Consider the following 24440-nt stretch of genomic DNA (forward strand, 5'->3'; position numbering starts at 1 on the left):
TTAGTCATCTATTATTTTATCTGTTTATCTTATTCACCTGTATGAAAGAATATGTACATTAACACCACAAATGGATTATAGAACTTTTTGTATAAGCAGGTTCTGAAACCTTAGGCTTCAACGTAACTGTTGGTCTTCTCTTCAATGTTGTTTTCCAAAAAAAAAGTTAGTAGTTGAAACCAAACTTTATAATCATAGTGCTACTCTTTAAGCCAAGACCTAATCAGTCATAAAAATCATCACTTGGTTTGAATCTCCTTTGAAAGTTATTTTTGTACACTTGGGGAAATCCTGAAGAAGTTTCCAGAATTATATCAAAATCAGAGGAAGGGAACATTGTAAAACAAAAACCCCACCTCATAAGTCCTTTTCTTTTTTTTAAATCAACTCATATATTTAGACTTTTAAATTCCAGATATAGCTTTCTTATGTTTATTGGGAAGGTTATTTTTGAAATGTCATCAACAGAGCTCCAGCTCTTTATCAGGGAGGTCCAGAGCACGTGGGGAAAAAGCCAGAGAAACTGGTCAGTGAGGCCAGCCTGCCCTGCTTCCTCGGATGCATCAGCCCCCGTCCTGTCTTCCCCTCCCAGCCTCCCGAAGCTCATCTTCTGCTCTGTGGCACATGGGAGGAAAGTCCGCAGTTTTTAGGACCAAGTTCACGGCATTTATTTTCTTTCTCCCCATTTTATAAACTACATCTCCACAGACTCTTGAGTTAAGAAAGCATAGTCAGTGGACAGTGATTGCTCATTCTGTGTATCAGAGTTTAAAAATTCAAGAAACATCAGTGTCTTGTCAACAAGCCAGGTTCAACAAGCCAGGTTGTTTGGCCACTCCAAGTGAATATTTTGCCTTGCGTATTGAAATAAAATGAGTCCTTAGAGCACACTTGTAAAGAGAGACCATTGGAAGGGTGTGGTTTTAGGTCTTTAATGTTGTTGATTCTACTGCAGAACTGCTTTTTCTTGTAAATTGAGATTTGTTACCCTATTTTCCTATGTCTCATATTTCTGGGAAGCTGTAGAATGTAACAGCATTTTGCATAGCATTTGGAGGGAAGTTTAAGAATGCATAATGAAATAAGGGGTGAATAGAAACATGTTGGGGAGAATTAGGCAACAGAAGTGCAGGAACTTCCTGGTGGGTCCAGTGGTGAAGACTCAGCGCTTCCATTGTAGAGGACATGGGTTTGATCCCTGACCAGGGAGCTAAGATCCCACATCCTGTGAGGCCCAAAAAAAAAAAAAAAAAAAAAGTGCAAACTGCTGGTCATGGAAGAGGGCCAGAAAAGCAAAAAACGTAAATTATCATTCCTGTTGTCATGTGCCAAAAAGCAGCGGCCTTTCAGTTAGGACTATTTAGGGAGGGAGAATGTGAAGTGAGTGTGGCTCCCCAGAGGAAAGCCCTCCGGCGCGCCGTCTCCCTGAGGGCTGGCCTAGTGCCCCCGAGGGCCACCTGACGCTCCTTGCAGGGGCGGCGGTGACACCCCAGAGGCGCCACATCGGTGCTGCTGGGTTCCTCCCGGCCGCCGGCGGTTTTCCCTCTTGACTCTGCCCAGGGAACAGAAGGCAACAGACGTGGGGTTGTGTTTTTCTAGGTTTCAGCCTTGGTTAGGAAACCCTGCCCCTAAATCCTCTTCATAGGGTGGATGAAGTGACTCTGTGGTGAGTCATGTGAACACCCCACTCCGTAGCAGAAAATAACTAAGCTGACTATTTAGTACTTCCCAGTTGCCAGGCCCTGTTCAGAGGGCTTTCCGTGTGGTGGCTCGTTTGATCTTTACAATATTCCTAGGCAGTAGGTTCTGGTCTTTGTCTGTTTTACAGAAGACACTGAAGTACAGTGAGATTAGGTCACTTGCCTGGGAGTCCAAGGCTGGTAAGTCATGGAACCGTGGCAGGCAGATTCTTTACCGAAGTCTTTACCGCTGAGGTACCTGGGAAGCCTTGACTTGCTATTTGACTTAATCTTTTCTCTCTCTTTTTTAAAAAAATACCGATACATTTATTCTATTTGGCTGTGCCAGGCCTTAGTTGCAGCATGCAGGGTCTTTGTTGTAGCATGTGGGTTCTGTTTCCTGACCAGGGATCGAACCCTAGCCCACTGCATTGGGAGCTCTGAGTCTTAGCCACAGGGCCAACAGGGAAGTCCCAGTTCTTTTTCTTATTAACCTATAGTTTTCCCTTCACATTTACATTTTTAGTTCTTATCCACTCTCCCACCCCCATCTCCCGCCTCCTGCCTTTATATCCATTTTGACCCCACCATCTGTCCTCTTGGATTTTATCCTTCCCTAAAATCATTGTCTTAGAGCTCAAAAGGAACATTAGAGTTGATCTGGTACATACTCCTTGTGTTTTTTTAAACTTTTTATTCTGTATTGCTGTGTAGCCTGTTAACAATGTCGAGATTGTTCAGGTGAACGGCAAAGGGACTCAGCCATACATGTACATGAATCCATTCTCCCCCAAACTCCCCTCCCATCCAGTCTGCTGCATAACATTGAGCAGAATTCTATGTGCTATACAGTAGGTCCTTGTTAATTTTCCACTTTAAGTACAGCGGTGTATACATGTCCATCCCAAATTCTCTGACTATCTCCACCTTGGAATCTTCCCCTCTGTCAACCATAAGTTTGTTCTCTAAATCTGTGTCTGTTTCTGTTTTGTAAATAAGATTATTTGTATCATTTCTATTTAGATTCCCCATATAAGGGATATCATACAATTTTCCTCCTCCTCTGTCTGACTGACTTCATTCAGCATGACAATTTCTAGGTCCATCCATGTTACTGCAGATGACATTGTTTCGTTCATTTTAATGGCTGAGTAATATTCCATTGTACATATGTACCTCATCTATCCATTCCTTTCTTGATGGGCATTTAGGTTGCTTCCATGCTCCTGTTTTATGAAGAGGAAACTGAAGTTGGGAGAGGTGGAATAGCTTGCTTACCCAATTACACGTAACAGACTAGCACTTGAACCTTAGTTTCTTTTTTTTTTTTTCCAGATCACAGTGCATTATTTATTATGCAGTGATATCTCAGTAGACAGAGACAGCATGTCTCTTTACATGTGGGTTCCACCTTTATTTATTTATTTATTTATTTATTCATTTATTTTTATTAGTTGGAGGCTAATTACTTTACAATATTGTAGTGGGTTTTGTCATACATTGACATGAATCAGCCAGAAAGATAAAGAACATTACAGCATACTAACACATATATATGGAATTTAGAAAGATGGTAATGATAACCCTATATGCAAAACAGGAAAAGAGACACAGATGTACAGAACAGACTTTTGGACTCTGTGGGAGAAGGTGAGGGTGGGATGTTTCGAGAGAACAGCATCGAAACATGTATATTATCTATAGTGAAACAGATCACCAGCCCAGGTTGGATGCATGAGACAAATGCTCGGGCCTGGTGCACTGGGAAGAACCTTAGTTTCTTAACTCGAGTCTGCCACTCTTTCCATCACATCACATTTCCTGCCTGCTGCCTTTGCCCTCAGACAAGCCAGGTTCCAGCCTGTTAGACTGAGCTATTTTGTTTACTTTGGGCATTTCTGATTTTTAATTGTAACACTCATACATCCTGAGAAGGCCTGGGACAGTTCCTCACGTACAGTTAGACGGTGCATCTCTGTATCTGTACTGCATAACTGGAACCTTATGTATCCATGAACTTTCAAGGGGTGGTTGAAGTGGATCTCCCAATATTAAGGAGTTTGGGGAATAGTACATCATTCATTGACTTAGAACTAATCAGACTTAGAGTCCAGACCAGTGCTCAGAGATGAAGTGCTCAGACCTATTTATTTGCAAATAAAAGAGTAAAGTGATGACAGCTCTGTCAAGAATTACAATGTGTATACCAGCACTGTGTCATGTACTGCACGCTGTATTCCTCAGTCTTCACAGCAGTCACATAAGGCAGTTAGCATTTTTATGTTAATATTTGAGAGATGAGGAAGCTGATATGCAAGGGGATTGACTAACTTAGCTGAAGTCTCACATTTAGAGACAAATTTCTATACGAGGAGAACTTACAAAAATAGGTGGACTCTACAGTTTGGAATTTTTCATACGCATTGCTTTCTGATGGCAGAGCTATTGGCAAAATGGTTTCTTGGGTTCTTTCCATCCCATGGTATATGAAAGTGCCTCTGGGCCTGTTGCCACTCCTGCAGGGGGCCTGGCCAAGGTCAAGGCTTCACTCCTGCCTCATGCCCAGGGAGCTGGAAGTGCTAAGCAAAATGAGCTCCTGGAGCAGAGCCTGATTAAATACTGAGCACGCACCAGTGACTGTCACAGAGGCTTTGTTGTGGACTTTGCAGGCTTCTCTTAGGTACATTTCTAATATGAGACACCTAAGAAATTATGAGGTTATATTTATTTAATTCTTATTTTGAGATTTTTCTCCAAATTCAGATTGTCTGATTTTTTTTTCTCCTGATGGACTTAATCCTGTTGTTGTGTGTGTGTTGGCTCAGTCATGTCTGACTCTCAGCAGCCCCATGGACTGTAGTCCACCAGGCTCTTCTGCCCATGAAATTCTCCTGGGAAGAAACCTGGTGTAGGGTGCTGTTTCCTACTCCAGAGGATCTTCCCGACCCTGGGATCGAACCTGAGTCTCTTGCATCTCTGGCGTTGGCAGACAAATTCTTTACCACTAGCACCACCTGGGAAGCCCAATCCTATCGTTAAATCTTCTGAAAAGTCAAAGTTTCATTCATTCAGTCAGTCAGTCAGTGAGTGTGTATCGAGACCCCACTGTGCACCAGGCACAGTGATCTGTTAACAGATCAGTGAACAAAACATCCCCCCCAACCCCGCTCTCATGGGGCTGGTCTTGACTGTGTGCCTTTCTTCTTCACTATGCTTTGTACCCATAGGCAGGTTTTTGTGCTCCTGGAAAGAAAGACATATATATATATATATATATATATATATAGTTTTTTTTCTTTTTGCCAGATTAATAGTCTGTGTAAAGGGACTCTCCACTGCAAATTCCAGAGTATGTTACGATTGTCCACAGCGAGCCAGCCTGGGCGCCTTTCCTTTGTTAAGCGACTCTCGGGCACCAGGAAGCCTCCTGACAGGCCCTGGCTCGCCGCTTCTTCTCGCCCAACTCACAGAGAAGCCTGGGAGGTTAGTTTCTGCCTTCCTTACCTTCAAGGCTGTGTTTTGTCTGCAAGACTGTTTTTGACATCTCGCATAGTGAAACGATGCCATAATCACAGTGAGAATTTGGAATCCAGGTCCTGTGTTTTATCGTATTCTAATAATGTGGCGTATCAGTTATCTGGCACAACAGTTTTTTTAGTATAACATACATAGCTTATATAAGGAGGATACCTTGAGTAAATAAGCCTTGGAAATCAAAAGAAAGTTAGGGATTGCCATCCAGCTTCCTTTCTGTCTGGTGCTGGAGGACAAGTGGATAGACGCCGAGGAGGGCTGAAAAGAGGTGAAATGCAGCGTGCTCAGTAACTGAAGAAAAGCCGTGGACCAGGGTGGTGTGGAATGGTCTGCTGTGTGCTGTTGGCTATTTTCCAGCTTGAGTGAGATTTTGCTCACTCTGTGGTATGACAGCTCCAGCTATTTGTACAGAGCACACAGCAGGCAAAACCTTTTCAGACAGATGGAGGCCAAGTTTAAGTCTGGTTTCTTCTTTTGTTGTTGGAAATTCTGTGAGAAGGGGAGAGGGAGCCCCAACTCTACACAGCCCCCCTCCTCCTGATCACTTCACTGCTTAGCCATTCCTCAATCCCTTTCTGAAACAAATAGGAGCACATTCTTTATCCACCTTGGTGACAAAGGCTGCAGAGAAGTCCAGGGTAGCTCTTCCTCTGGAAGTGCCGGCTCCCCTTAATTCAGATGGAGTGTGTGAACTACCCCATTCCAGGGATTATTTTTCCTCATCACCTCCTCTCTTCCTTGGCTGGCCACCAACCTGGCCCAGGTGCCTCTTCTGTCAGGTACCTCTTCAGGGGCCTGCCTTCCAAGATGACTAAACTCTGCGTTAAAAGTTAATATTCTCGGTTTGAGTCTTCGTGGTCTTAAAAGACATAAAAAAACCTTTTTTTATTGAAGCATAGTTGATTAACAGTGTTGTGTTTCAGGTGTACAGCAAAGTGATTCTGTTCTGCACATACACGTATCTATTCTTTTTTTTCCCCACTGTACTGCACAGCTTTCAGTATCTTAGTTCCCTGACCAGGGATTGAACCTGGGCCCTTGGCAATGAAAGCTCAGAGTCCGAACCACTGGACCACCAGGGAATTCCCTCTAAAGACATTTTTATTTGGAAAATACATAAAACATATACGAAGACAAAAAAAAAGACATAAGATTTTGATTTTTTAAAATATACTTTTTTTTTTTTTAACTTTTTTTGCCATGCCACATGGCATGTGGCATCTTTATTTCTCTTCCAGGAATAAAGCCCATGCCCCTCGAATTGGGAGCACAGAGTCGTAACCCCTGCACTGCCAGGAAAATCCAAAAATATATTTTTAATGAAGTAAATTTTCTCACCTCTACCCCTCCCAATTCCTCCACCCGGGTAACCATTGGTAATAGTTTGAATATACATCCATCCTTCTGAGTTTTTCTGTGGCTGTGCAGGTTGCTATACTTTATATCCATAAATATAAAATACTTTTTGTTTCACACACACAAGGAAGGCTTATGTAAATATTTTTGGCTAGGCACATTGTATTAGTTTCTAAGTTTGCTGTAACAAAGTACCAAAGGTCAGGTGAATTATGACAACAGAAATGAATCTTCTCACAGTTTTGGAGGCTAGAAATCCAAACATCAAGATGTTTCAGGGCTCTTCTCCTTCTCAAAGGCTCTAGGGACGAATCCTTCTTGGCTTCTTCCAGGTTCTGGTGGTTGCCATCAGTCCTTGGCATCCTTGGCTGTGGCCACATAACCCTGTTTAGCCATCTTCCCTCTGGGAGTCGTCGTGTGGCTTCTCTTCTTCTGATAAGAATGCATGTAGATTGAATTTAGGGCCCACCCCACTTCAGTATCACCTCATCTTAATTAGTCACATCCGCAAGGAACCTATTTCCAAATATGTTCAAATTCTGAGGTTCCAGAAGGACTTAAATTTTAGTGGGGGGACACTATTCAACCCAAAATACACATTTTTCAGGAGTTTATATTATTTCATTGTGTGAGTATTGCTTAATTTAACAGTTTCTAGATTTTTTTGCTGTTATTAAAAAAAAAAGATTTGGGACATTCATATACACATTTTTAAATACATGTACTATTATTTCTATGGGGCTTCCCCAGTGTTTCAGGTGGTAAAGAATCTCCCAGTGATGTGGGAGACCCCAGGTTTGATACCTGAGTAGGGACAATCCCCTGGAGAAGGGAATGGCCACCCACTCTAGTATTCTTACCTGGAGAATCCCATAGACAGAGGAGCCTGGCGGTCTACAGTCCATGGGGTTGCAAAGAGCCAGACATAACTGAAGCGATTGAGCACACACAGACGCAGTATAGGAACACTGCTGATGTTTACGTGTCTAGAGAGCTCTACCTTGTATTCTGCCACCTTAAATTCTCTTTTTAGTATTCTGTTCTTGTTTTCTTTTCCTCTCTGGGTTTTCTTCCTCCACCTGCTGTTTAAGCATCTCTACCTGGAAATCCCAATAATACTTAAAGCTCAGAATAAAACTAAATTAAGTGACAGTTAAAATAATCTTTTGATACTCTTAGGTTCAGAATTGCTGCTACTAGCCCATGAAGCGGGCTTCCCTGGTGGCTCAAATGGTAAAGAATCAGTCTGTGGATCATTTCCCCCTGGGTTGGGAAGATCCCCTAGAAGAGGGCATGGCAACCCACTCCAGTATTCTTGCCTTGAGGATCCCCATGGACAGAGGAGCCTGGCAGGCTACAGTCCATGAGGTCACAAAGAGTCGGGCATGACTGAACGACTAAGCACGAACAAAGCCCACGAAGCACCTTTGTGTACCTTAGAAGAATTTCTCCCAGCACTTCACTCCTGGTACGATTGTCAGAATTAATGGACTCATTTGAAATATGGCATGTTATTGCAGAAAAATGTGATGATAAGTATTTGTAGCCCTCCAATGTCTCCCTTAAATGAGGAGCTCTCGGACCATCTCAGCCTGTATAGATGGTCTCCGCAGTGCTGCTGAGAGCCATGGACTTTGTCATCACTGCCTCTGGAATCACCCCTTTCTTCCCAAGCCCACTGCCTCAGGCTCATTAAATTTCCCCTCTCATCACCATACACCTCCTCCCTCCCCAACAAGAGGACAGAAACAAAGCATAACTGGGTCTGCCTCTTCCCAGCCTCCCTCTTCCGGGACACCCTAATCACGCCGCAGAGTAACCTTCCTAGAAGGAAGCCCTAGAGCCCTCATCACTGTCTTCCTCAGCTGTCTGTGTTGTTCCCGCCCCGCACCCTTGGGTGGTAATTCCTCTTGCCTTCACTCTCAGTTTGCTCATCTGTAAAATCAGAATAGTGATGCCTCCTCAATAAGTACGTGGTAAGGAGTAAACAATATACTACCTGTGAAAACACAACTGACATTGGGCTTGGTGCTGATCACTTTAATTTTCTCTTCCCTTCCTTCCGCCTCCCTCACAAGTACTTTGGAAACTGAAATGCTATATAACTGTAACATAGTATGTTGCCTCAGGGCTCTATTTTGACAGCTTTTCTTCTGTGAGAATTAAGACTTTTCAATTGAATTTGACTCAATATAAGTTGCATTTGGGGTTTCCCAGGTGACTCAGTGGTAAAGAATCTGCCTATCAATGCAGGAGACGCAGGAGATGCGGGTTCGATCCTTGGGTCGGGAAGATCTCCTGTAAGAGGAAATGGCTGCCCATTCCAGTATTCTCGCCTGGAAAATCCCATGGACAGAGGAGCCTGGTGGGCTAGAGTCCACAGGGTCGGTCGCAAAAGAGTCGGACGTGACTGAACAACCAAACACATTCTGAACACATGATTACTTATGCCTCATTGTATGTCCATTACCCAGTTCTTGTGTTTTGGCAAAAGTTCATCATATTTGACCTCTAATAAGGAACATGTGAAAATACTCCAGAAGGGAAAATAAGAGGGTAACTGCAGCCTTAGCGTGCCACTAAAACAGGTGCCACTGAAGGTTTTTCTACTGCCCCTGGAGCCTCGCAGCAATCGCTGTGTGCTGTGGCGTGTGCTCGTCCCAGGGGTGAGAATAGTGGGTGGTGCTGCCTGCGGGGGGTCTGTCTGCAGGAGATGCGGGCTCAGGGAACACGCTGAGCACACGCACCGCCCTCCCCCAGTGAGTGTTCCTTATCCTGCAGACTCCTGCCTTGTGCTCACTACAGAAGATGTTTTGTGTTAAGAGTCAGTTTCCACGTCTGTTTCTTGGCTCAGAGAACTGATTTCCTTTCAGCCACTTTCGATTGTTGTCTTTTGTTCTAGGCTCTCTCCTGATTGGGTTTTCTTTGGGCTTTAATCAGAAACCATCTGGTGAAACATTTTGGATTCAAATTAAAGATCTATCACAAACACATATCTCAGAGAACACAGATGAAACCCAGACTGGACCAGAAAGCAAACAAGACATAATGCAATAATATTATGAACAGAATAGTCTCAGAGGGAAGGAACGCAGAGAAAACCAAGAAGGGCTGCATAGAAACAGAGCCAACCCCTCAAAGAGGGACCCACCAGAGTAGGGTGTGGGGGAGCCAGCGAGCTCTCACATCAGGGCCTGAGTGGGATGTTCTTCTAGTTCTGACCACCCTGCAGTCCTTGGGGCTGGAAGCCACGGTTAGTAGCCCTTTCCCCTCCCCTGAAGTGGGACAGAGCGCTGATGAGCAGAGGCCATTTACTTTACTCCACAGATGGGCCCTGAAAAGTCCCGTCTCTCCTCTCCATCCCTTCTCTCTGCACCCGTTTCTCACTCTTCCTTCCCAGAGCCGTCCTGGCCCCGTCTTGTACTTGTGAGCCCAGGGTCTAGGATATCAGAGAAATGCTGGCGTCACTGGCAGTGGGGCCACCCTGCCTGCCTGCCCCTCCCCCACGTGCTGTAGCCGGTTCAGACCTGTTGGTCACAGGTTAGAAAACCGGGAAGGAACTGCATCTCCAACCCCATGTCACAAATACAGCTCCCCAAACTGTCTGACTTCAGTTGTTGATCTGACTAAGGAGATACTTGTACGTGTTAAAAAATACTTTCCACAAAGCCTGGAAGAGTTTACAGAGAGAAGGACCTCCCCTCTCCACCTCTGTCCCCTAGCTAGGCTGTCTGCTTCCTTCTTGAGGGTTATTTGATATTATTTGATATGTACCTTTTCAGAGGTCACCCATGCTGATCACTGTGAGCTTTTAAAATTATTATGCCTCTCTGTCTCCTGGATTCACCTGCTGTATTTGCTTTCTCCACATGCCTTCCTCTGTCAGACTTTGATCCCTGGTGGACAAATGACTGTGAGCAGAATGAGTCGGACCCCATCCCTGCCAACTGCACTGGCTGCGCCCAGAAATTACCCCTCCAGGTGATGCTCCTGGAAGATACCCCAAGGAAATTTGAGAGGCTGCATCCTCTGGTAATCAAGGTGCGCAGAAAGACTGGTTCTCCCACTGCCTTCATAACCCATTAAAGGGCTAGAAAGCATCAAGCCCTGGGACATTCCTGATAAGTAATTCCGTGTTGTCTTGTTGCACTTTTGTCTTCTGCCTCCCCAAGACGGGACAGTCCCTGTCGACTGAGGGGCTTCAGGACTTTTTGTGCCAGTATCCGGAGGTGACAGAGGGCTTCACCGAAGGGTTCTTCACCAAGTGGTGGCGCTGCTTTCCTGGACGGTGGTTCCCGTTTCCGTACCCATGGTGAGTGCAGAAAGGGGCACCCAGCCGTGTGTGTGTGCGTGTGTGTGTGTGTGTGTGTACAGAAAGAAGGCAGACCAAATGTCAAAATGGTACTAATTACTGCCATGACCCTGCTATGCCCGGCACCGTGTAAACTTTACCACACACCCTCCAAGTCAAGTGATAACTCCAGAGCAGCGTTGAAAACCTGATGGGAGAGAAAGGGGCTGAGTTGAAGAGGTGTGTCAAGAGGGGCGTCACCATGGTGGACACTGAGATTGCCTAATAGAAGCACAGTTTACTTCTAACTGTAGTGTTTGGCATTTGCTTTCATGCTGAGTGGGTCCTGAGTGGTGAGGACTGCAGAGAGAGCACAGAGAAGAGAAGGGAAGGTTATTTCTTGGCATTTGTTGGTGCCAGGCAGCATGCCTTGGTGCTTCGTGTCTGTTCCTCATTGGAGATGCTCATCATAGCGCTGGGAAGTCGAAATTGTCATTGTCGTTTTTCAGTTCAGGAAAAGTGGGAATCAGAGAGGTTAAGTACTTTGCTTAAGGTCACCCAGCCAACACTGAAACCCGCATCTGTCTCCCTGTTCCTTCTTGGGTCTTATAGAGACATGGGCCATTTCTTGGGGGTGAAACTTACTTTCTACAAAGAAAAGGAATGCCAGTTTACTTCTAGAATCATTCCAAAGAGGATTAAAACTGCTTTTTCAGGCTTTTTGTTGGGTAGTTTCTCTGCTTCTACCTTTCTTTAAATTTGCTGTTTATTTGCATGATCAAATACTCGGTTTATGAGTTGATACAGGCTTCCCACGTCATACTGCTCCACTTCAAAAGGGTCATGATTGTTGCCCCCTCCTCCTCCCTTCTCCTTTCTTGCCCTGCCTGCTGTTACTTCAGTCTCTTTGCCAAGAGAGGATGAATGGAGTGTTTCTTTTCTCCCTGTATATGTTGTTTTAGCTGGATTTTATAAACACCCCACCCACACAGACAAATTGTGGCTGTAGAGTGAGTGAGTGTGTGTGAGTGTGTGTGTCTGTGTGTGAGAGAGATGTTTCAGTTAATTGATTCGGCATGACTTTTCTTCATGGACGGAATACTTCAGTTGTTGTCCTGACATCTTTCCCTCTTCACCCACCACCCACAGTTTTCCCACCCTTGCCAAGCTCTCTTTAGCCATGCGTTGGGCTGGCTTGCCCAGTTTAACTACCTTTTTCGTCTTGTACATATTCTACAGGAGAAGACCCCTGAACAGATCACACATTCTACGTGAGCTTTTCCCTGTTTTCACCTATCTGCCGTTTCCAAAAGAAGCCTCCTTGAAAAAATGCTTCCTTCTTCAACCAGAACCTATTGTGGGGAGTAAGGTAGGAAATTCTGAGAAGATTTGGATCTAGAATTTTTCTTGTTTGGTACCTGGGCTGATGTCATAATCAAAGCCTTCCCTGCATGTCAACTTAGAGGGTGAGCTGAAGGGTCATCCACAGAATCTGGAGTTCTCTCTTCCTGCTGCTTGCCAACACACCTGCAGCGGCCTGACTTTTTACTGAAGGCATGCTTCCGGAAAGTCTAGTGACCTTGCAGATCTATTTCCTGCCCTTAACACCTGGGGGCAAGCTACCTTTCTACGTTAAAGGAAGTAGAATCCTCAAATTTAAAGAGTCCTGAGCATGCAGTCAGACTGCTCTACCTCCAAGTCGAGAGCAGGCAAACTGTGACTGAATAGTGTGTAAATGAACAGTCCAGCGTTTCTCATTTTGTAGGTATAAGGAAACTAACCTCCAGACAAATTAAATGATTTGCCCAAGGACACAGCAAGTTACTGAGATCTCACCTCCTTTTCACCTCAAGGTCTCACCACCTTCCACTCTCAGATTGGCTTTCCCCAGAAATAAACACATGAGAAGCTTCAGATGAAGAGAAAAAGGGAGAGCAGAAAGCTTGGGAGCGTGGTTTGGAAACAGAGGGGTTGACAAGCACGTGCCTGAGGCGGTGTATGCAGCACTGCCTCTCCCCTCCGTCCGTGGCCAAGTACCCGGAGCCCACATTTATACTCTGGGGCCAGCGGACTGGCTAGAGCTGTTCTGTACTTGTGTCTGTTTACTTTTCTCTGAATTGCTCTTTTGTTGAGTCTCAACCCTGAGGAAGCTTTTTGAGTCTGGATTGGTTTGGAATAATTAAAAGGATGAATTTTCCCTTGTTAAAAAATTAAATTTGCTGAACTGCGACCCCTACCAACTCTGGATTGTGTCTTTAACCTCCTGACACTATTGTTTGGGTCCAAATGTGCTGAACTGTGTTAAAAGAATTTCAAAGCCTTTAAAAAACAATCATTTTGTCTAGAAGTAAACTTCTGCCTGCCAGCTGTAGGGTGGAGGTGCTGGGCTCTGGCCTCAGGTTTTTAAGAACTTTATTCTGCTGTCTTCGGCTAGAACTCTGGGCCATAGTATGATTTCATCTTCATAATTATGATACATGAAAAAATTCTGGGTGAGGGCCTTTATCACTGTCTTGGATTTTCCCACTTGAATCTTAATTTCATCAGTCTGCCGAACAGGGACACCAGGGAGCCCAGCCAAAGGGGTAAATACAGAGTTCCGCAGACGCCTGTCAGAATCATCTTGTTGTGGTTCTCAAGGATGTTTTTGGAAGGGGAGTGGCCCAAATAGGCAGAAATCCTGAGAGTCTGATTTCTTAGAGCATCTGTTCCCCACCCTGGCCCAGGCTTTCCTTTCTCCACAGCCACGTTACTCCACCCTTGGTCCACATCCCTGGGCCCTGGACTCTGGTAAAGTCATGTGTCTGTGGGCCCAGATTCCAGGAGGCAGCCTTGGGATAGAAGATAAGCAGTGGGGTCCGATTGTTGAGAGACCCTGGGGGAAGAGGTGAGGGGCTCCAGGGCCCACTTTTCCCACCCTAGGATGTTGCCTAGGGCTGGACCACTCCATCCTGTCGTCTGTTTCTCCTGAATGTGGAGGAGCTTGGTCCCAATCCCTCTCAGGCCTATGTGAAATAGAGATATATCTGCTTAGCTTTTGGTCTTCTGGAATTTTTTCAAGACTGCTCATGACAGGGCTTCTGTCAGTCACAGCAGCTCCAGACACTCGTCCTCCTTCTGTCACTACAGCAGCAGTTGCAGTGGCTCGAAGCGTTTCCATGGACACAGAGTCACGGCCAGGGCCTGTGGGGAGCAACAGAGAGACCAGGGTTGGGAGGCAGGAGAAGGTAGGGCCATACTCTCAGGCTCTGGAGGACCCAAATGGTGGGAAAGAAACCAGGACGTGGCCTAAGGAGTCGCACTTCTGACTCCTGCTTTGTAAGGGTGCATAGGGGCTGGCGTTTTCTCTCGCCATCTAGACAGGAAGGGAAGTCTGACTGAGCGCGCCCTGTCCCTTTGTTTATACTCCCTGCCCCTCCCAAGCCCCGGGCACTCAGCAGGTTGCACTTGGTGCCTGCTGGAAGCACGACTGATTCCCCGGCTGTTCAGTGGTAGGGAATCCGCCAGCCAGTGCAGCAGACGCAGGAGATGCCAGCTTGTTCTCTGGGTCAGGAAGATCCCCTGGAGGAGGAAATGGCAACTCACTCCAGTATTCTTGCCTGGAAAACTCCATGGATGGAGGAGCCTGGCAACTACAGTCCATATGCCCTCAGTGTGGCATAGTTACCCGTGAAGTTGTACATCCTTAGCTTTCAAAATCAGAGGCTGATCTTTCTATTACTAGTCCTTAGTCAGTAGCGTCATGTATCTGCTCACCTGGGTCTTGCCAAAAAATTGTAAACTTGAACTTGCTGTTGTCCGATTCTCTTGAAAAGTCTGATAGTAAGAAATAATATTCCACAGACCATTGCCCAGAGGATATGCAGACTGTTTAGATCAAACCAGACCCGCAGAAGATTGCATATTTAGACCACCACATGTTGGCCTCTGCGAGACTTTTCTTAAAATACAATTAGATATTTTGCCTATGACCTACTTGGAAACTATGGCTAGAAATTGTGAATTATGAAGCTTGAGCCATTTCTGCTACAGGGCTGTCATTGCAGATGTTTCCCACAAAACTACACAATGTCTCTTTAAGAAAAACCCTAGAAGAGATCTTACCATGGGACTTCCCTGACAGTCTAGTGGTTAAGACCCTGAGCTTCCATGGCAGAGAATGCAGATTTGAACTCTGATTGGGAGCTAAAATCCCCCATGCCTCCTTGACATGCCCCCCCCCCCCAAAAAAAAGAAATCTTCCCTTAGCCTTAGTACAGGGAGATGCCATGCTTAGCAGAAACTAACTTGTTTTTTGTCTTTCGAACAAAATTGTGAGTTTTCTTCTTGGTTCTGTCTTCCTCTTTGCTTAGGCTGCTAGGAAGTCCAGAGCCACATGTGTAAGAATTTGTGTGTGTTCCTCTCCCATGCCCCAGGATTTGACTTGGTCTTCTTTTCCTTCCTTTCCTTCCCCCGTGTCCTCTCCTCCAGATGCACAGGATGCATGACCTGTTCACCATCGGCAGCGGGGAGGCCATGCTGCAGCTCCTCCCGCCCTTCCAGTGCCGCAGCCACTGCCAGTCCGTGGCGATGCCGCTGGAGCCAGGCGACATCGGTAGGTGGAGCCCCCAGAGGGCAGGGTCAGCCGCAGGGTCTTTCTAGTCTTTAACTCAAAAAGGCATTCTAAAAATTAAATACTGCCTTCACAAAGATTTATTAAAGTCAAAAATAGCTTTTTTTTTTTAAATTAGCAAGGTCGATTATTTATGCTTAGATGTAATGATAAGTAATTACTGAGAAAATGTAGCAAAGAGAAATGGGTCATATGCACATTGAGAATGCATGTGTCCGTTGGCTTTAGAGATTTCAGATTAGGAGGAATTGCTATGGAAAATATTTAGAGCAATACTTTCTTTGCAGATTAGGACATTGAGACCAAGAGAGGAGAGGTGACCATTCCAAGGCCCAACCGTCAGTTAGGCAAAGCATCAGTCTTTAAGTGACTCCTTTTACTCACTCAAGCCAGAGGAGGTACAATTCAGATTCGATGAAACCCTTTCTGTGCCCAGTTTGCTAGTAAAACAATTCAGGCAGTATGTAAGGGCAACAGTCACACAAGGAAATACTACCTTCCTTGTGGAGCCCATAGTCTGGTCACAGCCTCACAGTCATGACCCACCCTTGGCTCCATGATTTCCCGACTGTGACTTGTTCTGTGCCTTACCATCTACGAATCGGTTCTGAAGAAACAGACTTGAATCAATCACTATCAGTTTGACAATAGAACTTTCTTGGCAGAAGCAAAATAAATCAACAAGCATCACCGTTGCCCTTCTTGTTTTTCTTGCTTGTTTTTCTTTCACAAGACCTAGGGGAGCCCTGACTCCCTGACAGAGCCCAGACTGACTTTCCAGTTTATTTCTTTTAATTTTTTTTTATTTGGAAGACTCCAGTCCCTAGAAACCTCTCACCTTGCTTGGAGGTAGGGTGCATACTGAAAACTGCCGAACTTTAATCCAAGTTTCATAACTTTTATCTCAACTTAAAAATGAAAAAAATGCACAAATTAAGCACTTAGCTGATAATGGAGCACAGCTGGCCTGGCCCTTGAGAATTACTGCAAGAAGAGAGGATTCTTGTGTGGAAATTAGTCCAAACCCGTTGTTCTGTAGTGGAGTGACGCTGCACAAGTCTGTGTGGCATTCTGGTTTTGGAATGTGTAGCTGTGCTTGAAAAAGTTTCTGTCTTATGTTCTCCAAATGCCTGACAGTTCAGACAGCTACAGAAACACTTATGTTACCCAAATTCCAGGTTTTCAGCTCCCACAAGCATCCCGAGTGCCAATTATAGAATTTAGGAAAAAAGGGGGGAAAAAAAAGGGTGACTGGCAGTGATCAAAGAAGCTTTGATTCCGTGATCAAAGGCTGGTGTGGCTAGTCCAGAATGGCCCAGAATCCAGAGACTGATCCTTGTCCTTCTGTGACCGGCCAGTCGCTGACCAGAGGGAAAGGAGCCCTGTGCTTGGCAGTGTCTGTGAAGGGCAGAACGTGACAGGAATGTGGAGAAGGGATAGAGGCTGATGAGAACCAGGGGAGAGGGCAAGTCAGGAGAAGGCTGGGGGTGGGGAGGCCTGGGAAGGACAGTGGGCTCGGGAAGCAGTGGCAGAAGTAGAAGCAATGGCTGCAGCTGCTGCAGGGAAAAGTGAGGAATGAATGACAGTGGAAGAGAGTAACTTTAGTGCTGTAAAACAGATGGCCACTCTTGCACCTCAGAGACCCTCAAAAATAGCATCATGTCAAGCAGATTCTGTGTTTTTTGACAAAATAAGGATCATCCCATGATGGCTGGGTTCAGAGGTCAGTGTCCAAGATCACCAGAAAACCCATGATGGATGGCATTTTCAAGAGTTACGTGGGTGTTGAGTGTCAGAGGCTGACGCTGGTAAGCCCATGTTACCTGCCGTGATGATACAGTCACGGCTCATAGTGACCTTTCTTGAGTCACCAAACAGAGGTTACATTCCATTCAATGCTCTCAGTTTAAAGATGAGTGGTGTATATCCTTCTCTAGAAAATTTTTCATCAGGAAGTTACTGAAGTATTAAAAGGTTTTTGATTTTACCTTTCCAACCCATTCCTAGATATCATTGCTCAAATGATACAGGTCATGACCCTAGGGTTCATAAAGCAGCCCCTGGGAAAGACCCTTGGCAAATAGGGCTCTTGAGTCACTGACTTGGGAAATGCCTGTCTTGTTGAAACACAGTACACATTAGTGTACAAAAGGCTCTGAAAAGCCCTGGAGGGATCTAGTGGTTTTCAAACTTACTTGACCGTGGAACCCTTTCTCCCCTGGACTGTATTATAGGGTGCTACTGTTTGCAGAATACAATTTAGGAAGTATTGGTTTGGGTTAATCTGGATGTTCTATGAGACCATGTTGTGTATAACCTCAGGAGAATTGGACAGGGCGCCCTGGCCTCCCCTAGAACCTGTCCTGTTTTTTTGCTGAAAAAAAATGACCCTGAGAATTGATGCTCCATATCAACCTTATCTGGGGCTTCCCTGGTGGCTCATTGCTAAAGAATCTGCCTGCAGTGCAGAAGCCACAGGAGATGCGGATTGGATCCCTGGGTCAGGAACATCCGCTTGAGGATCCCCTGGATGAGTATGGCAACCCACTCCAATATTCTTGCCTGGAGAATCCCATGGACAGAGAAGCCTGGTGGGCTACAGTCCATGGGGTCACAAAGAGTTGGACACGACTGAAGTGACTTAGCACACACACATGCACATTAGCCTTATCTAGGGCTTCCCAGGTGGCGCTAGTGGTAAAGAACCTACCTGCCAATGCAGGAGACATAAGAGCTACGAGTTCGATCCGTGGATTGGGATGATCCCCTGGAGGAGGGCATGGAAACTCACTCCAGTATCCTTACCTGGAGAATCCCATGGACACGGGAGCCTGGGGGACTACAGTCTATAGGGTCGTACAGAGTCGGACACAGATGAAGCCACTTATCACACAGATGCATCAGCCATATCTAGAACATCCTGCTTTCATAAACCTGCTGAACTGTGATTCACGGTTACCCAGATGAGGGGTGACGCTGAAACACTTTGGTTCGTGGTTGGATGAACCCACTGGATGTCAGCTTTCAGAAAGGACTGAGTTTAGCTGGGGACACTTATGCTAGGAGGAGCTCACGGACCTCCAGAGCAGGCATGGCTTGAGTCTGCGGGTGAACCTGAGGGCAGCCCTGCAGACCCACCTAGCTTGTGGCCACAAGTCGGCCCAGTCCCTGCCACTCACACGCTTTCCTTGTTGCTGTCTCCCTTCAAGGCTATGCTGGTGCCACCCACTGGAAGGTCTACGTTATAGCCAGAGGGGTCCAGCCTTTGGTCGTCTGCGATGGAACCACCCTGTCAGAGCTATAGGACACAGATCTAAAGGAACAGCTTTGAGAGCTGAAGACCAAATCGAAAGGGGGAGAATAAAAACAAAAAAACGATGAAACCACTTTCCAGGGGTTGGTTACTTAGTCACCTGCCCCGTGCATGCATGTGTGAGCCAGTTGTATGCTGGAGGCAAAGGCCAGAGCCAGGGCCTCCCAACTCTTCCAGCCCAGCCGCTTGGCCAGGACTCCGCCACCAGTACCGGTCTATGAGAGACGGGCCTCTGCCCGGCCTCTTGGCACCAAAGCCTTGAGGCTGCCTTCAGGCAGGGAGCAGGGTTGATACCGTCCCTCACTTGCATGGCATGATCCCCTCTGCTGGCTCCTGGCCACGAGAGGGTAGTCAGCAGGTCCTGACTTCAGCGCCATCCTCTGCCAGGTGGGCCTGCCTGTCCCATCTCCCTAATAACACCACCCTGTACGTCTTGGAAAGCCACGTATGGTTAAAGAAGTCATGGCAGTTTCTCAAGCAGAGTGGAATCTCGAACCAGTGAAAAGGATCAAATAACCTCAAACTGCACTCGAGAATTGCACTTCCTTCCCAAGTGCACGTGGCTCTCAGAGTCTCCAGTGCTGGGTCAGAGCCTGATTGTAATTGAAGCAGTAATTCCTAAGGTAATACCTTTCTCCATTCTGTCAGGTTCTCAGTCTCTCCTCCCTCGCCTGTCTGGCCGGCGTCTCAGCAGTTGGGCTCCCAGCGCCCCTCCCTTGGCCCGGTCAGAGCCCTTTACTGCTGAGGCAGCACCGCTCTCATCAGCCGTGTTGCTTTTACCAAATGTCTTCAGAGGGGGGTGAGTTAAGAGTGCTGGCCCGGGGAGAGGGCGCCTCCCCGGGTTTGATCTTTAGGGTCCGACTTTCTGCAGAAAAGATGTTTTACAGATGTGTCAAAGTGATGTTGTCATGTGGCTAGGGAAGGAACTCCAGACGCAAAGTGCTGGTCAGTTGGGCGTGCGACTGTGCGACTCTCTGTCTTGAAATGATTTCTCTCTCTGTACTGGGAACCAAAGTGAGGTGTTTTTAATTCTTGTGAAAATACAAAACCGTGTTCCTTTTGATTGGACAATTCGCTCTGCTCATTGTTTTCCCCAAGTGCTTTTTGTATGTCTTAAGTGTACAAATAAGGACACTCTTTTTTTGTTTCCTTTCCCCCTTTAGTAATCCTTTATTGACTTTGTTAAATATCTGGCCTCTGATCATGCCATTGCCAAGCTGAAGGAAAAGAAGCAGATCACGCTACAGCCTCTGGTTCTAAACTGCAGAAATCAGACAGACAGTGGAGGTGTCTGCTGTGTTGAGTTACAGACCAGAGGCAGACAGTGGGGGGGAAGAGGATGGGACTCATTGCGGGGTCCTTGCCATCCTTTGGAGGCACCCCTGTAGCTTGCCCCAGGCCCTCTTTCTCTACACATCTCATGAGCATCAGTGAGGATCACTGTGTGCTGGAATGGCCTGTGTGGGGGCTTGTAAAGGACAGGGAGGGCTCACAGAGCTCAGAGCCTCCTCCACGGACTTGAGTGAAAGTAGGACGAACTGTACCTGAGGGAATTTTTGCTTAAAAGAATCAGTACCATGTGTGAAGTAATAGAGGAAAAACAAAACTTCATGTCCATATAAAAGGCATGCTGCTAAGCAGTTAGAATTTAAAAGGTTTTAAATCAGAGGGACCATTCAGAGGCCAGCTTTGTGCATACTTTTAAAGCCTTTGCAGTGTCCTTGCCCCTGGTGATACGTAAACAAGTTCCTTAGAGGTCTCTCAGAGTTCTCTTAAATTAGGCCCTTTGGGTTAACAAAAGAGAGGGTTCCTTAGGAGCAAAGCAACTGTTTTGATGGTCGAAATTCCCCGTTGTGTTTTTATGAATTACCCCGTGTTCCTTCCCCATTTTATTCTGGTCTGTCACACCTTAAATGATCTTAAAATGCCCTCTTCAACTCAAAACTGAAAGACCCTTGTGTGTGTTGGTGTTCTGGGGTCTCCTGTGGGAGGTCCCCATAGCTATCAGCTGTCTTCAACAAAAAATGGTCTGACAGCAGATAAGTAGAAACCTTCCGTGTGTACACTACTCATTTTACTTAAAATCTGTCCAGTTCAGAATTGAATGTAGATTTATGTTAGGGGTGAAATTCTTCAAAGAAGGTTTTTTAAATAATGTACCTTCTTCTCAAGGTAATTCTGAAAAGCAGAATCTAGCACTGACCAGTCAGTGGTCAGTGAGTAACCAGCTAGTTCCTTTCCAGTTACCCAAGGCTTTGTGTGAGGGTGCCGCAGGGTCACCCCTGCTCACCTAGCTCTCAGCTCCTCCGTGGAAGCAGCAAAAGTTCCTCCACATGACCCAGTGTGGGAAGGAGGCTCATAAAGATGAGGAAGCAGGGTCAGGGGGCTGGTGGGGCCATAGAAATCCCCATGTCTACCACCACCCTAAGAACAAAGCCACAGGGCTTGCTTTAAACAGAGGGCCTTGCTCACAAGTTTGCTGAGTGTTTACCAAGAGGTGACATGGCAGTGAAACTCATGTACTGAGTTTCTCTGGGGAGAAGTCAGCTCTCTGGGGGAGAAAGGCTGCTTTGGCCCCAGTTTGAGGCATTATATCCAGGTGTCCTGAGGTCCCCAAAAGTCAGATGTTGAAAAGAACACTACCCCTGTTCTGGTTCATGAAGAACATAAGTAGAACTTACCCTCTCCCCACTCTCAATTTTTTCAGCAGGGAGAGAGTTTCATAATCATGGTTTATGAAAACAGAATCTGCCTCTTTGGTGAAATACAAAACAGTCCATAAAATAGACAAATTTGGGGTCATTTTCTGAGAGAAAGACATAGTAATGTTTCTTAATAAAGAAATAGTCCATTCCAGCTTCAGATTGTCTGGGTACACATGATTTTCTCCTCTGATCTTTGCCCAGTCCCGTGAAACAGATATGAGAGCCTCATTTACAAGTAAAGAAACTGGGGCTGAGGACAGTTCCTTTGCTGGCGGTCGATGGCTGGTTCCACAGCATGGTGTCTTCCTGCTCCGGTGCAGAGTGCTGCCCAGGAACGAAGCCATGGGTCAAACTGACTCTGGTGTCCCCAGCTGAGTGGGAGAAGCTAGGGGCAAGGTCAGCAAGCCAGGAGCTCTTCGGGGTTTGTTTTTGAAACTGTTTGAGACAGAAATGGAGAGAAGCTAACAGATGACTTTTATAAAAAGCCTTTTCCTTTTTCCATCCCCATCTGAAAGCGCTTTTTAGGAGTGAATGTTCCAGCCATTTTCCCATCTCCACAAGTTTCCAGATGTGTGAGCAGCAGAGGGACTCAGCCCAATTCCAGTTGTGGGTCCCCTTGGAGTTTACATCACTTGTTTTTTTAGTTCGCGGTTTTCTATTCCCTTCTTCCAAAACCCAGCCTAGGCCTCGGTGTAGGAGCAATTTTAAAACAAAATAATTCCTTAGCTGCAGGTGATGGCCTCAATCATTTTATGTTTTTTTATATAGGCAGTGTTCTTTTTTTTTTTTTTGACTGCACCACACAGTGTGTGGGATCTTAGTTGCCCAACCAGGATTGAACCCACACCCCCTGCACTGGGAACACGGAATCTTAACCACTGGAACACCAGGGAAGTCCCTCAGTCATTTTAATACAGTCTGGATGCAGTTTTGCTCATTAGCCAGTGGCTTCCATAGTGAAAATTGAAACCCTCAGAGTAGATGTTTGCTTCTCATGTAATCCTCACCCAGCAGAAGGCCAGGTTGTAGAGGAAAGAGACTAGTGCAGGGAGAGAGTCGATCTTGTCTACCTTTTGAGAATCACTTATTAAACAGGAATATTTTAGACTTTTGAGTTTTCCTATTGCGAGAAGACAAACTCTCCTGACTTACAAGTTCCACACTCCTTAATGTCCCCTTTTCAGCTTTTTCACCCACTAAAATTGGTTGAAGGAAGGGAGTGCCAGAGATGTGCTTTAAAGTAACATTTTGGTCTGAGAATCTCTCCACGTTCGGACCCATGGATATTGGGTCCAGAGCTGACGTATGTCAGGGCCAGGAGACTAGGAAGGTGAGGTGCTTACAGAGCGAGCTCTGTCACAAATGGAAAGTTTGGTTGCCATCAGCCTCTCCATATCCAGCAGCTGCTTCTGCAGAAGCATCTCAGAGAAGATGGACAGGTGGTCTCCCTCGTGCACACATCCGAGTCCACCCGCCCTGGGCGCGGCGTGGCTCTAAGTGCTGTCCCTGGTGAGAAGCCCTCCAGCCAGCTCGTCTGTCGTCCAGGTCTCTTTGCGTCTGGTTTCCCTGCCCTGCATAATTTCAGCATTAGAGCTAACTACATCCGTCAGTTCTCCCTCTCTAGAGACCGTGAGACGTCCAGATCTTTGCAGAATACTGGAGAGATGTTACGAAACTTCCAAGAGGCCTGGAATGGTCCAGACGTGATGGGGCTGCCCAAGGGCCACTCCTGCCTTCTTGCATCTGTCTGTCTGTCTGTCAGCCAGCGTCAATCCAAGAGTGAGCCATAGCTGCAGACACCCGTGCTGAGAAGGGAAACCAGCTTAGTTTTGAGTTTCAGACAGAAATTGGAGAGTCGGGACATCTGCTTCACACCAGGCTTAATTTACCTCTTTATCCCTCTCCACGGCTCTGTGGGGGAGGCGAGGTCAGCCTGCAAAGCCACCTTGACCTACAGCTCAGCAGGGTCCCAGCCTTCAAGCTTCAGCCCCTCAGAACACTTCCAGCCTTTCCAGGAACAAACTCTTACCTGTGAGAATTGGTGACCGGAACTGGGCGGACGCAGGCCATCATTCCCAGAGAAGACGCAGCCTCCGTCATAGATGACCTTCCCTCCAAACTTCTCTCCATAGTCTCATCCTCAGAAAAATTCTGGCCATGGTCTCTTCCCCCTCGTCCTTCCTGCAGGAAGGTCAGTGACAGACCCCTAGGGCAGAGGGGAGAAAACTGGAGAGGCAGAGGTGAGCGGGAACTGGGCGTTCAGCAGAGCCCCTGCCGCCACCAGGGATGAGATCCAGGATGGCTGCAGTTCCTCTCGAGGGAGCCAGGGGTGGCGGGCCCCGTGGCGGGGGGGGGGGGGGGGGGGGGTGTCCCAGTGAGCAGAGGGGTGGACACCTGTCCAGCCATGTGGGCTCCGAGTGGTCTAAGCCGTTACTCTGTTCAGTGTGGAATGTTGATTGTAACTTAATATACCGAAAACTTGTAAAGAATGTATGTACATTAAGGTTTCATGTGACAAAAGTTTTTACTTTTTGCAATAAAAAGTGTGTATGTTGGTTGATAAGAACTCGCCTGTACTTGGTGTCATCTTTTGGTTTCCCATTTTCTCTTCTCCCACAGCTCGGAGACTGATAGTCACATCCTACTCCTGAGGCAGGCCTCTGCTGTGGGCCTCCAGGTCACCTGTCCACCCTGGCCTGGGTTCTGTCTCACATCCACACCAAGCTTTGCACTCACTCACATTCACAGACGCTTCTTTTACCCCCATTCTAACCCTTTGCCTGCCATGGCTTCTGATCTCCTGTTCCCATAAATTCTCAAATCTCAGTCCTCCTGTTAGTACCCTCCCCTGTTCTTGCACTTTGCCCAAAATTCAAATGAGACCCTCAACCCCTTTTTCCTTCTCCCAGCAGGCTGCACGCAGCCCAGGTGCCCTCACAGAGTCGCCCTA

At 46.5% G+C, this 24440-nt stretch overlaps 1 protein-coding gene across 7 annotated transcripts in view; it reads left to right on the forward strand.

Annotated features, from left to right (window-relative positions):
• Nucleotides 1–24056, forward strand: part of C20H6orf89 (chromosome 20 C6orf89 homolog) — a 35554-nt gene extending 11498 nt beyond the window's left edge. For 6 of the 7 annotated variants that reach the window (XM_065912349.1, XM_065912347.1, XM_065912346.1 and 3 more), the window contains 5 exons: nt 10456–10610; nt 10742–10881; nt 12100–12229; nt 15331–15454; nt 18682–24056. In XM_065912349.1, the coding sequence (XP_065768421.1) occupies nt 10456–10610; nt 10742–10881; nt 12100–12229; nt 15331–15454; nt 18682–18776 (644 nt within the window). In that variant the 3' untranslated portion in view covers nt 18777–24056. Of the gene's footprint in view, nt 1–10455; nt 10611–10741; nt 10882–12099; nt 12230–15330; nt 15455–15759; nt 15991–18681 lie in introns of those variants that run through there. The other variant, XM_065912345.1, reaches the window with a different exon arrangement.
• Nucleotides 24057–24440: the final 384 nt, after the last annotated feature.

Source organism: Muntiacus reevesi, chromosome 20 (assembly GCF_963930625.1).
Source record: "Muntiacus reevesi chromosome 20, mMunRee1.1, whole genome shotgun sequence".
In the NCBI taxonomy this organism is placed as follows: Eukaryota; Metazoa; Chordata; class Mammalia; order Artiodactyla; family Cervidae; genus Muntiacus; species Muntiacus reevesi.